Raw genomic sequence first — 16,654 nt, forward strand, 5'->3', positions numbered from 1 at the left:
CTCCAGAACTGGGAAATAATTTATGTTGCATGAAGCCACTAAATTTGTGGTAATTTGTTACAGAAGCAATAGGAAATGAATTCAGGCCTCTTTCTCTTATTTCAGCATTGCTGCTTCTTGCCAACAGGTAGCCTCATTTATCTGAGTTCAAAATCATAAGGATCGGGGCTTCCCTGGTGGCGCAGTGGTTGAGAATCTGCCTGCTAATGCAGGGGACACGGGTTTGAGCCCTGGTCTGGGAAGATCCCACATGCCACGGAGCAGCTGGGCCCGTGAGCCACAATTACTGAGCCTGCGCGTCTGGAGCCTGTGCCCCGCAACGGGAGGGGCCGCGATAGTGAAAGGCCCACGCACCGCGATGAAGAGCGGTCCCCGCACCGCGATGAAGAGTGGCCCCCACTTGCCGCAACTAGAGAAAGCCCTCACACGAACCGAAGACCCAACACAGCCAAAAATAAATAAATAACGTAAAAAAAAAAAAAAATCATAAGGATCTGGGTAGGATTTCTTTAGACCCTAACACATGTTGAGTCATAAGTGAGCTACTGCCTGTGGCCGCACTTTCCTGCCAACTCCCTCCCCCATCCCACGTGACCCCATCCTATCCCATCCCACGTACACAATCTCAAAATCATAAAAGGAGTTTTCTATTTTAATCTTTAAATGACATGTTTCTTTGTTAACTGTGTGTAGTTTTAGGGGGTGGTTTGGAATATTTCCCAGTCGTGACTGAATGATAAAATTTAGGCCAGAGGCCAGGCCCTTAGATACACCTGACTTATGCCAGCATGATTCTTTTTTTTTTAGGAAAGTGAGCTGTACTGTTTTATTTTTAAAATGAGATGCCATAAATGACACACACTTTACAGCAGGCATTCTGTGTACTAACCTCTCCCCTGGTTTCATTTATTTTTTCTACCCTTATTTGCCCTTTGCCCCAATTTCCTTAACTCTTTTTTTTTTAATCCTGTATTGCATGTTTTTTTTTTTTTAACATCTTTATTGGAGTATAATTGCTTTACAATGGTGTGTTAGTTTCTGCTTTATAACAAAGTGAATCAGTAATACATATACATATGTTCCCATATCTCTTCCCTCTTGTGTCTCCCTCCCTCCCACCCTCCCATTCCACCCCTCTAGGTGATCACAAAGCACCGAGCTCATCTCCCTGTGCTATGCGGCTGCTTCCCACTAGCTATTTTACATTTGGTAGTGTATATATGTCCATGCCACTCTCTCACCCTGTCACATATTACCCTTCCCCCTCCCCATATCCCCAAGTCCATTCTCTAGTAGGTCTATGTCTTTATTCCCGTCTTGCCACTAGGTTCTTCATGACTTTTTTTTCCTTAGATTCCATATATATGTGTTAGCATACTGTATTTGTTCTTCTCTTTCTGGCTTATTTCACTCTGTATGACAGACTCTAACTCCATCCACCTCACTACAAATAACTCAATTTCGTTTCTTTTTATGGCTGAGTAATATTCCATTGTATACATGTGCCACATCTTCTTTATCCATTCATGCGATGAAGGACACTTAGGTTGCTTCCATGTCCTGCCTATTGTAAATAGAGCTGCAATGAACATTTTGGTACATGACTCTTTTTGAATTATGGTTTTCTCAGGGTATATGCCCAGTAGTGGGATTGCTGGGTCATACGGTAGTTCTATTTGTCGTTTTTTAAGGAACCTCCATACTGTTCTCCATAGTGGCTGTATCAATTTACATTCCCACCAGCAGTGCAAGAGTGTTCCCTTTTCTCCACGCCCTCTCCAGCATTTATTGTTTCTAGATTTTTTGATGATGGCCATTCTGACCGGTGTGAGATGATATCTCATTGTAATTTTGATTTGCATTTCTCTAATGATTAATGATGTTGAGCATTCTTTCATGTGTTTGTTGGCAATCTGTATATCTTCTTTGGAGAAATGTCTATTTAGGTCTTCTGCCCATTTTTGGATTGGGTTGTTTGTTTTTTCGTTATTGAGCTGCATGAGCTGCTTGTAAATCTTGGAGATTAATCCTTTGTCAGTTGCTTCATTTGCAAATATTTTCTCCCATTCTGAGGGTTGTCTTTTGGTCTTGTTTATGGTTTTCTTTGCTGTGCAAAAGCTTTTAAGCTTCATTAGGTCCCATTTGTTTATTTTTGTTTTTATTTCCATTTCTCTAGGAGCTGGGTCAAAAAGAATCTTGCCAGCATGATTCTTTTTTTTTTTTTTTTTTCAAATGATTAAGAAATTTATTTTGTGAGCAGGAGAGTATGGTGGTTTGAGGTGGCCTAAGATTAAAGTCTTAGTTTGAATCCTTGCTCTGCTACCTATGAGCTATGTAACTTTATCAAATAGTTTACCCTTTCTGAGCATGTGTCCTTACCTTTCACATACAACTAACATTTACTTTATAGAGCTGTTTAGAGGAGAAAATAAGAAAACATGTATAAAATGCCTAGTAGAGTGCCTGGCCCATAACAAATGTGAAGTTAGTGGAAGTGTTATGTTGTTTGTTATAATATTGGCCAGCATGATTCTTAACATGACTTTTTCCAGAGTTTTGTTCTAGGAAATAAATTCTTTCATCATCAAGAGAATGTCATATAAACTCTCTTGATGATGAAAGAATTCATTTACTAGAGTAACACATGAGGCATATGGTAGAAAAATTTTTTAACAACATTGGTTGCTGAAATCCTGTTTGATTATAAACTGGGAGAATTGGTTGCTGTTGTTTGCCTCTTTTTAGGTACTTTTGTTCTACTTTTTAATTGGTTTGAGTGATGGAAGACAATAGGACAAGAGGAATATTTGTCATCTCCTTCCCAGAGGCATTTTTGTCTTGTTTCAGTAGTGGGTGGGCTGCCCAGGTACTTCAGGGGTCTCTCTTATGCTTGGAAACCTTCTGCAAGAAGTCTGCTGGTGCACAATGTCGTTTCCAGGACTAACCCTACTGTGGTGGTTCTTGCTTCCTCCACTGCTCCTGCTTGGGGGTTGGGGGTTGGAGTTAAGAGAACATATCACGTAGGGAAGCATAAATCTCCTGGCCAATAGGTCATATGTTTAGCCTATGTTTAGTAAATATATTTAGTAAATTTTCACTTTCTGTTCTAAATAAAATAATAATTCTATATTCAAACTGCTACTTGTTTTGCTTCCCATTGGCTCCTGATTCACAGATTCCATGATGCTGAGAATGGCTGACTTTCCAGAAATCTCAGCTATGACATGCTGTTTAGCTTGTTACTTTCTCTTATTAAAAGAGGGTTGCAGTGTGGGAGCGGTTCCCTCTATAAATCCTGATGCCAGAAAATAGATCTTTTATCTTTCCTTACACTTGGCCTTGCATTTCCAAGTCCTCCCCCCGCCTCCATCATTTTAGAGCTCATAGCTGTGAGAATCCCCCAGTCTCTGAACTCCTCCTCTCTGACACTCGGTCCTAGAGTAGGAGAGTCTACCTACTCTCCAGTGACCAGCAGCTCTCTCTCAGAGTGTGTGTAAGATCTTAGTCTACACTGTATACTCACTCTTCTTGAGCTAGAGTTTCACTATCACATTAGATTTCTACTATCACATTTCAGTCTGGATTCTGCAGGGGGAAACTTACTGGCATACAATTCACTTTTAGGCGATATTTTTTCTAAGTATGGCTGTACTCCTTTTTAGCTAGATATTACATGAATTCGTACTGAATCATACCCACGAGCAGGTGGAGTTGGCTTTTTCTGAGAAAGACAAAGAGTTAGGTTTTCTTGTCTTAGTTATGAAGAATGCCAGCTTGAGCAATGACCTGGCTGCTGTCCTAATTGTCTTAATGTGGGAATCACAGGGGCCATATGGCCTACCTGATCAATTATATGGGTATTGATTAAGAAGGGGAGGAAAAAAACAACAGAGAGGCAGCGTTAGTCACTCAAATCTACCACTTGTGTCAGAACTGCATTAGTTGTTCAGTAGAGCTGTCCAGACGTGGCTGCTGGGTGCAGAGAGCAGTATGGATGTGTCTCTTGAGCTGATCTTGCAAAGCCTTCATATTGTAGTGAGACGAAAACAGTTTTGGAGTCTAAGTTACACATGTTAAGAAATCAGAGGTAGCACAGAGTCTTAACGTCTGAAAAAATAAAACCAATTAAAAATAATGATCATCATCTTTGCAGTTTAAAATGAAAAAGGATAAAAATCTTGACAAAAATATAATCCCTTACTTGGGCTCACCTTGAGTAAAGCTGTCTCCCAGTTGCCATCAATTCCTCACTTGCCCTAACCATGTAAGGTGGAGTCCAGCTTGATCATATTACCTCTCTTTACGTTCATAGGCTTTTCTCGAGTGACAACCACAAAAACTGCTCTTCTTTGGAGGAATTCAAATAATTTCCAGACATTCCTTCATGATTTCACTTAAAAACTGAATTAAAAAAAAAAAACAAAAAAACCAAGGATGTAGAACAGGGGTAGCAAATTAGAGCCTACAAGCAGAATTGTCTTGTTTGGCTCTCACAGGATTTTTTTTTTTTTTTTTCTCACAGGATTTTTAAAGTGAGAAATTTCACATAAAAATAGATTTCTCCATGGCTACAATCAGCTGGAGTGGAGTGGCAATTGCCAGCCTGAGATGGGGCATAGCTCCCTCTTCAGTTCCCTAAAGGCTTGTACTGGGCCTGCTTCACTCACCTATGCCACGTGCCTGGTCCTGTACCTGAACCCTGACCCCAACTGACACCTCTGACACTGTGGAGACACTGAGGTACAAAGTCACTCTGAGAGGGAAACATGGCTTCATTTCTCAGGGACCTGGCTTAGTCTGCATGTGGATGGGGGACAACCTGGGGCAGGAAATAGTCTTTGAAGCAGCTGGGATGGTTTCTCTAAACACATCAGTGTACGGGGGAAGGAAAGAAAAGAAAGAGAGGGGAGACAGGAAAAAAGATGAAGGAATGGGAGAGGAGGGCATGGCTCTCAGGAAAGGTCTGGGCCCATGTGGTAGCAGGGAGCAGAATGAAATTCACCAGCCCACTCTTCATGTGATGCCTACCAGGCCGTATCCAGGCTCCAGGCACACTGTCAGCCGAGGAGGCCGGACTGCAGAGGCTGACTTCAAGACACACATCCAGCTTCTCCTCAAAATTCTACACACTGTCTCCTTGGATTAAGCCTTCCAGCTCTGGACCTGAACCACCATGGAACTGCATTTACAACATGGCTCTTTGTCTGGCTGCTCACCAGCCTATAAGGCGGTGCTATAGGTACTACGGTGCTGGACTCAGTGTCAGGATACTACTGGGACTTTGAATCCTGATATTCCTCTCTGGATTCAGCATTGAGAATCAGTGTATTTTCTCTGGGAACCTGTTTTGTTGTTGTTTGTTTTTTAATATTACAAACATTATGAACGTTACACCACATCTGATTTCTCTCTTTGCACTGGTAGATAAAAGGTCAGAATCAAATCTGTGCCCAGCTTCTAGCAAGTGTAGGAGACACAACGGATTGGGACACATTTGGGGACAGCTGACCCTGCATTATGTGCAGGTTCTGCATCTGTGGATTCAACCAACCTCAGATGGAAAGTATTAAAAAAAATTCCAGAAAGTTTCAAAAGCAAACTTGAATTTGTTGCACACCAGCAACTATTTACATAGCATTTACTTGTATTAGATACTATAAGTAATCTGGAGATGATTTAAAGTATATGGGAGGACATGCCTAGGTTATATGCAAATACTACACCATTTTATGTAAGGGACCCAAGCTTCTTTGGATTTTCTTGTCTAAGGTGAGATCACGAAATCAATCCCCCATGATACTGAGGGGTGACTGTATTTCACTCTGTTTTCTTTTCTTAATTTTTGAGTTCTTTATTTTCTTTTACTCTTTTTCTTGACTATTAATTTTGAGTGCTTTTTAAAATATCTTACTGCTGTCAGATATTACACAAACACAGACCGAATAACCGAAGCAGGCATTCCAGAAGACAAGGAGTATCTTCAGTTAAATTAGTCCAGGTAAAAGGAAATGGAACAATGAAACCTCATGCTTATGGGTGCTAGTTGGTTGCAACATATAATTGAACATTTTAACTGCAGAATGTTTGCCTATTAATTTAAAATTCAATTTAATATTCTTTGTTCATTTTCCCCATGTCTTTGATGAAAATTCCTAGCTTCACGAAAACTGATGGCTTGTTTGATAAGGGGAGGGGGGTCTTCTCACCCCTATAGCTACCTGGCTGGTGTGTGAGATGTGCTGGGTGATATAAGAGGGTTCACTTCCCCACCCCCATTCTAATTTTTATGGTGAAAATGTTGTAGGGTAAAAAGAAAATGTCAGGAAGGAAGACTACACCTGTCAATATTTAAAAATATTTTACAGCTACTTATATGACGTGAACTGAATAACTTAGGTGCTGTAAAATTTTGGTCTTTGGCGGCGAGTGGGAACTGGGAAGAAGCTAGGCACATTATTCAAGATGTTAAGTTCAAATAGTTTTTGAAATTTACCATTAAGAGGCAGATTTTTCTCTCCCTCCTTGGCTTTGAAAAATATTCCCTATGTCACTCCTTTTCTATGATCCTCCAAATCTGGGAGGGTTAGTTGGTAAAATGTCTTATAGTAAGCAATACTCACTGTTTGATCTAACAGACTCAAACTATCTCCTTGGGGGAAGAGAAAACCTTTGTGGCTAAAAAATGTCATCTGGGATCTTAAAGCCCTTCGGCAGGGAGACGGTGGGGAATGTTGTTCTCTTGGCTGCGCCGTAGGTTGGATGACTGGAATGTCTTTTCCCAGTCTGTTAATTTCTATGATTGGAGGAAATCAGACCTTAAAAGGAATGGAGGAAGTACAATTTTCAGAGAACAAAAGTGACGACTAGTTATTCTAATATTTTGAAAAGCCTTTTTATGAGTTTTTAATAAATATTTGCTAATGATCAACTATCTAAAAGAATCAATTAAATGCTTATATTACTGTGGATTTAATGCCTAATTTTTGGGAAAAGGTCACAATGCTTCCAGATTTCTGAGTTCATGAGAGTAAATATGTATTTCCTTCATAATAGTCATAGAATGCTTATGACAAATGCAGTGCAAATGAAGATGCTTTATTCTCAACCTGGACTGTTGAAATGAAACTCACTTCTGTTTAGTATCATCATGCCACATATACACCCCATAGAAAATGATTCATGACTAATTGATATATATAGGTATTAGTTTATCTATATATGAATGTGTATGTACATGTATGTGTACGTATAATTATATTAAATATATATATACATATAATTTTTGAAAATTGAAAGGTATTTTTACCCACTAGAGAGAGTTTGATATTTCAATCTATCAAACCATAATTTTACATCATGGAATAGTGGTTAAGAGCGTGGGTGCAGGAGTTCGATTGCCTGGCTAAAACCATTTGTTAGCTGTGTGACCTTGGGCAAGGTACAGAACCTTTTTGTACAGCAGTAACCTCATGTCTAAGATGGGAGAAATAACTGCACCTGTCCCATGGCATGGTTGTAGGGATTCAGTGAATTAGAACATGGTACAGTATAAAGTACAAAATAAATTGTGAAATTTTGTTATAATTACTAGTATGTGCAAGGGCCATGCTAGGTGCTTTGAGGCATAAAAGAAAGAGACACGGTCTCTACCCTTATACAGTTTACTATCTAACTGGGAACCCAAGATATAGTCTCATATAAATTAAATATCAATACCTCGGAAGAAAACCAACAGTTCAGTTCAGTAGCACAGGCCAGCTTCTCAAGGAGAAGAGGAGTATCTTTATATAAGGTGCTAGTCTCACATTTGTTTCCCTTTACCTGATGCTTATCTCTTTGACATGATGGAAACAGGCTCAAGGAGATTGTACAATAAACACTGTTTGCAGCGGCCAGCCTACGTTAATCCTGCAGTGGTTTAGTCATGGGTGAGCGTTACATGACGCAGATGCTGATGCTGGATTAAGGCTCTTGACAACAGAGGTTGGTCCAACTGTTAATGCTCTGAGAAGTGGGCCAATCTATCAATTTCTGCAGTTTACAGAGGGGTAGTGGCTGCTTCAGCTAATTTTTTTCCCCCTGAGATTACAGAGAATTCCAGACTGTGGTTATCTGGTTTAAGAGGTAATTCTGTACAAGGACTGGCACAAAAACTGCATGTGTGATTGCTAAATGAATATATTACAGTTAACAACTTCTCTGTAAGATCAAGGACAGGGCTGCTTACCGTGGTCTGGAGTGATCATGGAAGGCCTTGGGAAGAAGTGATTATGAAAGGGCCCTCAACAAGAATTTAAGGTAACCCTTGGCTTAATCCCTTTTAAGTCAAATATGAATTCCCCTAATTTAATTTTTAAATGTGTCACTCTGTATTTTTTACCTAAGATTGTCCCTGAATGGTGCTCATATCAAAAGATGCTTTTTTAGCTAAATTATGAGGTTAATAGGTTTCCAGACAATCAATTATGGAGTGCTTTTCATGTATCAGACACTGTTGTAGTCACAAGTGAACAAAACAAAGATCCCTGCCCTCACGGAGCTGACATTCTAGCGAGGAGCGACAGTTAAATAATAAACATAATAAATAATTGGTAGTGTGTTAGAAGGTGACAAGTGCTAAGGAATAAAAAAAGTAGTGCAGAGTTAGAAGGATGGAGCTGGGTGGCAATTTTAAATAGGATGGTCACTGAGAAGGTTACATTTGAGCAAAGTGTGAAGGGAGCCAGCCAAGGTGGTAAACCATATCTGGGGGAAGAGCATTTAAGGCAGAAGGAAGAGCCAGTGCAAAGACCCTGAGGCGGGAGCCTCCCCAGTATTTTGAAGAACAGTAAGTAGGCCAGTGTAGTTGGAAGCGGGTGGGAGAGACAAGAGGATGAGGTCAGAGAGGTAAGTTGGGCAGTGGCAGGGAGGGAACTTGGCAGATCACGGAGAGCCTTGCAAGCTATTGTAGAGCCTTTGGGAAAGTCAGCAGAGTCGTTTGTATCGGGCTGGTTTAAAGTAAGGCCCAACTGTATCAAACAATCCCTCTTTTTCCTTGTCTCCTATACTTCAATTTTAATGTGGATACAAACCAACTGAGATCTTGTTAAAAGTCAAATTCTGATTTAGCTGGTCTGGGGTAGGGCCTGAAATTCTGCATTTTTAACAAGCTTCCAGGTGATGCCAGGCTGCCAGTCTACAACCACACGAGAGTAATAAGTGTGAAGAGGTATTGAGAACCCAGAGACGCTGGGGCTTACCTCTCCATTAGCTGGTTGCAAGGGCCTTCTTGTTCCCTTTGAACTTAAAGAGACAACCTGAAAACTTTCATACTGGTCATAACCTCGTCACTGGCTTCACTATTTCATGGTCCTTTCACCTGGCTAGTAAAAGCATGGTCCAGGGCTCTCTTGTGAACACGAAATAGGTTGTCTGGCTGTTTCTCTGCAGTCTCTAAGAAGTTTCTAGGGCCTCCTCACTGCCACTATGGAGGGTCTGCTTCTGAACTTTAACCTGGGAAGCCCTGCTCCACTCCTTGAATGATAATTAAATAATTCTCTGACCACATTCCCGTCTTACTCCAGTTATAGGAATTGTGACTTGTATCCTTCACTCCTGGCCCTATACCTTGAGTGATAGCCCAGCTCTGTAAATTAGGCCTGAGGCAGCTAGAGGACTCAGGTCATGGTCCCAGGATGAAGAGGTGCCCGGCTGATGCTGGTTTAACAGGCAAGGCTGGCCTTCTTAAGCGCTAATGTAGTCATTTACAGCTGAGCAGGTCTGGAAGGATTAGACACTTGTGAATATAAAATAAAGGTTATGAGTCAGAATTGGGTTAGAATTGTGCTTCCATGCCTTATTGCGTTATCTCAGGAATGTTCCTCGGCATCTCTGAGCCACAGTTTTCTCATCTGGAAAATGAGAATGATAATACCTCCTTCACATATTGAGAAAATGCATATAAAGCACATGGTAAAGTGCCTGACACATAATGATACTCATAAAATAGTAGTTGCTATTTTTTTGTTGTTAAGTAGTTACTACTAACAACCCACCACGTATCACATCGCTTTGTGGCCTGGCATTACGGTACCTACCTTTAAAGTCCCTGGAGTTAAGGTACCCGGGCAAATCCCTCAGCAAAGGCTTTCAAAGATGAGACACAGAGACCAGGAGCAGTTTCATCATGATAGATGTCACAGAAGCTAATTGAAGGAACTTTAGATATTTAGTTTAGAAAGTATATGATAGGGGAACTGACATGATGGCTGTCTTGAGGGTGTCTTATATAAGAGGACCCCGAGGGCACAACTGAGGCCAAAGGTTAGAAACTAAACGAAAGCACAGCCCTCTCTAACAGTGAAAGCGAGTTGGGGTGAGGTGGGGGCGGGGGCGTCTGTGAGGGTCGGCTGGTGCGCAGCTGCGGCAGTGGAGCCAATCAGCGGGCGCATCCAGTCCTCGCGCTACGGTACAGTCGCGCAGTCGTGACGTCGGCGGTTGCCAAGGAGAGGCCCTCTCGGTAGGGACAGCGAGCTGGCGCCAGGGGCCGCAGGGCCGGAGCGTGCCTTTGAAGTTGAGTCCGTTACCATCATGAGCGGCCGAGGTAGGGGTAGAAAGTCCTCCCGCGCCAAAAGCCGTGGCAAAGGCCGCGCCAAAGGCCGAGTCCACGCTACTCCTGGCGACGCCCCACGCGACCCGGACCCTCCACAGTGCCAGAAGCTCGGGGAGGAGACCAAGGCGGCACAGGTGCAGGCTGGCGCGGGTTGGGGTGGCCTGGAAACCGCTGCGCCTGCGCCGCCCCGCCGGCCCGGGGAAGAGGGTGCCTGCCGGCTCCCCCTGGACTGTGGCCTCGCGCTCCGGGCCCGGGCTGCGGGGGATCGCGGGCAGGCCGTAACCAGGCCCGGCCCAGGGAAGGCCACAACACTCTCGGAGCGCCTGGCGACAGACACTGTCTTCGTGGGAACCGCGGGGACCGTGGGAAGGCCGAAAAATGTCCCCCGCGTTGGAAATCGGCGCTGCCCCGCTGGGAAGAAGGCCCCAGTTACCTGTAGCGCAGTGGGGAGGGGGTCTCCGGCCGTCGCTGTTGGGAAACCGAAGAAAGGGACCACTGGGGAGTCTGCCTCCGTTCCAGTGGTAGAGGAAAAGAAGGTGGAGAAGGATGCAGGGTCAGGGCCCCCGGCAACAGATGGCAGCATGGATACACTGGAGAACGTCCAGCTGAAGCTGGAGACCATGAACGCCCAGGCGGACAGGGCCTACCTGCGGCTCTCCCGCAAGTTTGGGCAGTTGCGAGTGCACCACTTAGAGCGCAGGAACCTCCTTATCCAGAATATCCCGGGCTTCTGGGGGCAGGCTTTTCAGAACCACCCCCAGCTCTCATCCTTTCTGAACAACCAAGATAAAGAGGTACTCAGCTACTTGAACAGCCTGGAGGTGGAAGAGCTTGGTCTCGCCAGATTGGGCTACAAGATCAAGTTCTACTTTGGGCGCAACCCCTATTTCCAAAATAAGGTGCTCATCAAGGAATATGGGTGTGGTCCTTCCGGTCAGGTGGTGTCTCGTTCTACTCCAATCCAGTGGCTCCCAGGGCACGATCTTCAGTCCCTAAGCCAGGGGAACCCAGACAACACCCGGAGCTTCTTTGGGTGGTTTTCAAACCACAGCTCCATTGAGTCTGACAAGATTGTGGAGATAATCAACGAGGAGTTGTGGCCCAATCCCCTGCAGTACTACCTTATGAGTGAAGGGGCCCGAGCAGAGAAAGGAAAGGAGGGCAGGCCATGTCCAGCAAGGCAGCCAGTGGAGACCCCAGAGCCTGGGGTAAACAAGTCCAACTGATTCTGCACAAGTCTCCCTACTACCTCCTGCTGGACCCGTGCCTGGCTGGCTGACCACATGTGTTTGGCTGTCTGCCTTCTCTTCATGTTGACCTGTGTGCACTGTATTCCCTTTGGACTTAAGTTACAAGAATATGGTGTTTATGATCATGTTCTTTTGCCTCCCCATGGCATTCTTGCTTTTTTACGTTAGTGTCACATGTTACGTGATCTCACCCCTACTGTTTATATGTTAAACACACATGATTCAGATGTGTGCTGCCTTTATCTACATTGCCTGGACCCTGTTCTTGGCTCCGGCCTTTCCCACCTGTCTTTAACGTGGACACTCATGAGTCATCCAACAAGAGGACCAGTGCATCCTTAAGCTCTGCTACTTCAGGGTCCATGACTTGCTGGGCTGGTTCATGTGACCATGCATGCCATCTATGGCAAGCTTTTCTGTTGCCACTGCAAAATGAAGCTTGTGCACATGGTATTGGCCATCAGCCAAAACTGATTGTTCCGTGGCTCTGGGGTCACCAGCCAAGGTGCCATCTACAAGATCTCTGACTTTGGCCAGGGGCCCATGCTGCCCTCCTGGACAGAGATGAGGTTAAGGGTGAGAAGCAGTATGCCGTGTGCTCTGTACCATCATGCGTCTCTTCCTGCCTCTGGGCCTTTCTCCTGGTGAACCTTCGTCAGGGTCTGCACCATGCCCCATCACTATTAGGCCATTGAGTTTTGTCCAGGTTGCTATTGGCCCCAGTTGGCTTCCTGGTCAACAAGGACCTCAAGATCTGCTTGTGGACCCAGGCCCCCTGCCGGTGCATGAGACACACACCTGCCCTCCCCAGCCTTCCAGGAACCCTCCTGGCTGCCAGACTGATGGGCGGGCTGGTATGTATGGACATGTGCTCGCTGTCATCAAGCTGTGGTTCCAGGTGAGGGTGGGGACGGGACTCACCTATAATCTAGGTGTCTTTATCAGCTCCCCTCTTCCCTCCCTCACGCACGACCAGAGTGCTCTAGTGGGGTTGCTGGGGAAGAGCTGTTTCTGATCTGTGGGCCTGTGGCTACTTCATCTCACACCTCCACGCCTCCTTCCTCTCTCTTCCTTCCCTCCCTCTCTTCCTCCTTTCCCTCTCTCCCTTCCCTCTCTCCCTGTCCTGTCTCCCACTCCTCCCTCCCTTCCTTTTTTTTTTTTTGTTTCAGTAGTACCGCATCTCAGAAAGAGAAAACAAAACAATTGTAAAACCAGGGTTTTCTACATACAGGTAGCGAGATAGCTGGGGACTTGCTATACACACGCACACACTGGGCTGGAAGAGGAAGCCAGAAGGCCAAGTGGGTCTGGGTTCAGACCCTGCTCCCGACTCCTGGGTTCACACTATAATTCTGATGTTGAAAATTCTTTTCATGGCTGTGCCTCTGCTAGAATGATAACCCCCCAGGCAGCAGTGTTGTGAACCAGGGTTACTCCTGTTACGACCTTTTCCTCTGTCCCTTAAGACCCAGTTGCCTCCTGCTGTTTCCTCCTCTGTGGTAGCCTCTCGCCCTCTGGAACCTCATTCCCCAGCTTTCCCACCCTTAGCAGTCCTTTGCTCTCTTGGCTTCTACCCGCAAATACCCGTAGAAGTAGGCTTTAGTTTCCAGTATGGGGGATCCCAAGGTTCTCTCCTGGGGCATGGGGACGGGGGTGGGCAGAACCTGTTCTGAATCTCCAAGGCTCATTTCCTGTGGGTGTTAAAGCTGATCTGGGCCCTCCCTGCCCAGGCTTACCTGTGCCCTCTTTCCCCCTTATCCCTGAGGGTAGGAAAGTAGGACTGTGTCTACACTTGCCCTCCACCCACTAACTTCCCTTTCCTTATGGAAGACCTTGTTCTGAATTCCCCAAGGGCTAGGGAGGTCTTGACTCAGAGCTGTCGAGAGGGTGTTTTGGGCAGGGGAGTTGGGGCAAAAGCACAGAGTGGGAATGAGTCTGGTGTGGAGCGGGCCTGGAAGAGCAGATAGAAATGGCTAGAGGAGCCTCAGGGAGAACACGCCTGACTCTCAGTGTTGGAGCGGATGGGGAGGGACCTTCCCCACGGTGGGGACGGGAGAAGTAAAGGGCCGTGGGCAAATGCGATGCCTAGGTGAGGGTATGCCCAGAGTTTTGTCCAATCTGTCTCTCCTCATTAGTGGATTTTATAAATCATAGAAACAAACAAACAGAATAATGTTACTTTGGATGCTTTCTCTTTTGTTCTAGGTGTGGCCTTGCGTATGTGGAAGATAAATGTATATGCTGCTTATTTTGTCTCTAAGTAAATCTAACCACTTTCCTCATTTTTTGCCTGATGGGAAAAATAGAGCTGTACAGGTCTGCTTTTTTTTTTTTTTTTTTTTTTTTTTAAGCTTTTTCCTCTTTATTATGGACATTTTCAGACATGCACAGAAGTGGAGAGGATGGTCTCTGGACCCCGTGTGCCCATCACCTAGCTACATCAGTTATCAATTATGATCAACCTGGTTTCATCTGTGTCTCCCTTTGCCTGCCTGTATTGTTTATCAAAAGTCCAAGAGCCTGTGCCAGTTCAACCAGGACTGCTTTGGGAGATTGGGACCCTCTGTTGGTGGTGATAGTGGTGGGGTGCACTATCATTATCGCATCAGGTCTGTTTTTTGCTTTTCGTGTTAACTAATGAAGTTCCAGTGGTGGGCCTTAGAATGAAAGTCTTCGGAATTAACAAGAAGTCTCAAAAACAGATGAAGGGGGTGCTGCCTTTTCCCTGCATCCACAAAAGGAAAGAGAGACTGTTTGTTGATAAAGACTTACCAGTCTTCGATAAGGTGCTTACTTGAGATCTTTCACCAGAACATCAGTCTTTTTTCCTGTGTAAGATGGAGACTTGCGTGACTATTAGAATTATCAGCTTGTCCTGGTCTCATAATATAACTCTGGGCTTGAAAGTATAATTTGGAAATTGTTGCTGTGTTCTGTGATAATAACCTCCCGAAAGTAATCAGTAACTGGTTGTCTTACTTGGTAATTGACACCCTGGTAATAATGCAATTATTTCTTTGTTCCGAAACAGTATAAATAGTTGTAAGCTTGCATGCATGATGGAAAAAATAAAAGCCTGTATCTCTGTTATATTTTTTTATCTTTAAAAAAGAATTGGAAGGTTAAGCAGAGGCTGGGTAGTTGAGGGGATGTATACTGTGGCATACATGAGTGATTCCTAAGCCTCAGGCCCTTGTGTGACTAGCTACATAACAATATGTAAAATTCTGATTCCCAAGCCCATGCCAGAGATTGCGATTCTGTGTTTCTGGGAAGAAGCCAGGCAGTCTTGTTCTTAACAAGCTTTCCAGGTAATTCTAGTGGAAATCCAGTGCTTCTCAAATTTTAGAGTACCTCTGAATTTTGTGGGGAATCCTGTTAAAATATGAATTTTGATGCAGTAGTCCAGGGTGGAACCTGAGATTCTGCGATTCTAACAAACTTCCAGGTGATGCCGGTGCTGGCAGTTTGAGAACTGTACTCTGAGTAGCAAAGGAGGTGACCTTCAAGGACCTTTCAAACTAGAATAACAATGCTCAGTCTTGGTTGCATATCAGAATTATCTGGGAAGCTTAAAGAAATATACACGTACTGGCAGAGCTCCTCACAAATACCAACTAAATCAGAATGGAGGGAGGCATTGATCCAGGTGTAGGTATTTTAAAAACATCCCAGATGATTCTGATGTCTAGCCGGAGTTGAGAACTTGGATTTCTGATACTGTTCATAACAGATTCGTAAAAAAGACCATTTTCCATTAATCAGGAGAACCAGCAGCAGACAACCAAATGCCATATGAAGCTGCCCAGCAGAATATGGTTGGAAAAAATCGGAAGTGGCTTGTTAAATGACAAGAAAATAAAATTGGTTTATAAGATACTGGGCTTGAATCAATAAATGTGCAGTGTTCAGGGCATAGTAGGTGCTCAAATGTTGCATGAAAGAATGAATTTAAAACATAGTGTATTTTCAAATGCCTTAGGGCTAGGCTGGTAATTAAATTTGTGAAGCGGCCCATATTTGTTTCATAAGGATGTATGTATTAATTCGTTCGGGCTTCCATAACAAAATACCACAGACTGGATGACTTAACAGAAATTTATTTCCGGTTCTGGAGGCTAGAAGTCTGAGATCAAGGTGTCGGCAGGGTTAGTTTCTTCTGAAGGCCTCTCTCCTGGGCTTATAGGTGGTTGTCTTCTCTGTGTTTTCACAGCCTTACCTGTGTGTGTGTCTGGGAGCAGTGGGAAGAGGTGGGTATTGTGTGTAAATCGGGGCAGCTGTTCTGCAGTGCCGAATCATTTACCTGGGGGCCCGCAGGCCTAGTGTCGCTCCATCTTCAAAAAGGCATGTGGGGAATCAGAATATGTAGAATCTTCCAATTTTGAGTGTTTTCAACTAAAACATTCAACACCCAGAGCCTCGCTATTAGTGATAGGTGGGATGCAAAAGGGTATGGAGGGCAGCCTGTCCTTCAGGCCTGAGCGTCCTCTTGAGACCCGTGCAGAGTCCTCTGGGGCTACAAACTGGAGGGGCTCTGCCCGGTTCCTCTCACACACTTGCTTCTTCACAGGTGTGGAGTCTCTACTTCCCAGGCCCCTTTCACACCCTTCCCTTCACTACCTTGCAGAGCCCATCCGATCTGGGGCTGCTCACCGCCCCAGGGGCCCATTCATTCATCATCTCTGTTGTAGACATTAGAGATACAGCGATGGACAAATACAGCTTTGAACTCTGCCCCCGTTCAGGGTTTCAGCTTCCTCTCAGCTTTTGCTTGGAATTGTCAGTCAATCTTTTTTTTTTTTTCCCTTTTCCT

At 44.5% G+C, this 16,654-nt stretch overlaps 1 protein-coding gene and 1 long non-coding RNA gene across 4 annotated transcripts; one reads left to right on the forward strand and one right to left on the reverse strand.

The window, feature by feature from the left end:
* Positions 1-1,127: 1,127 nt before the first annotated feature.
* On the reverse strand, positions 1,128-10,464 carry LOC103003615 (uncharacterized). Its single transcript, XR_449544.2, has 3 exons — positions 10,077-10,464; positions 4,212-4,401; positions 1,128-4,107 (listed from the first exon to the last, which is right to left on the reverse strand). It is a non-coding gene; the product is annotated as an uncharacterized LOC103003615 (long non-coding RNA).
* On the forward strand, positions 10,458-14,931 carry TSPYL5 (TSPY like 5). 3 transcript variants are annotated; one of them, XM_057532237.1, is made up of 2 exons: positions 10,458-12,739; positions 14,047-14,931. In XM_057532237.1, exon 1 carries the CDS (start codon positions 10,570-10,572, stop codon positions 11,815-11,817), a length of 1,248 nt encoding a protein of 415 aa, XP_057388220.1. In that variant the 5' UTR covers positions 10,458-10,569; the 3' UTR covers positions 11,818-12,739; positions 14,047-14,931. The 3 variants fall into 3 exon arrangements, with proteins under 3 accessions (XP_057388220.1, XP_057388222.1, XP_057388221.1); XM_057532239.1 differs by having other exon boundaries at positions 14,223-14,931; XM_057532238.1 differs by having other exon boundaries at positions 10,458-12,695.
* The last annotated feature ends 1,723 nt before the right edge of the window (positions 14,932-16,654 follow it).

This window comes from Balaenoptera acutorostrata, chromosome 17 (genome assembly GCF_949987535.1).
Source record: "Balaenoptera acutorostrata chromosome 17, mBalAcu1.1, whole genome shotgun sequence".
Classification (NCBI taxonomy): Eukaryota; Metazoa; Chordata; class Mammalia; order Artiodactyla; family Balaenopteridae; genus Balaenoptera; species Balaenoptera acutorostrata.

Coding starts and splice junctions, on each gene's coding strand:
- TSPYL5 (XM_057532237.1), top strand. CDS start 10,570: ATGAGCGGCCGAGGTAGGGGTAGAAAGTCCTCCCGCGCCAAAAGCCGT.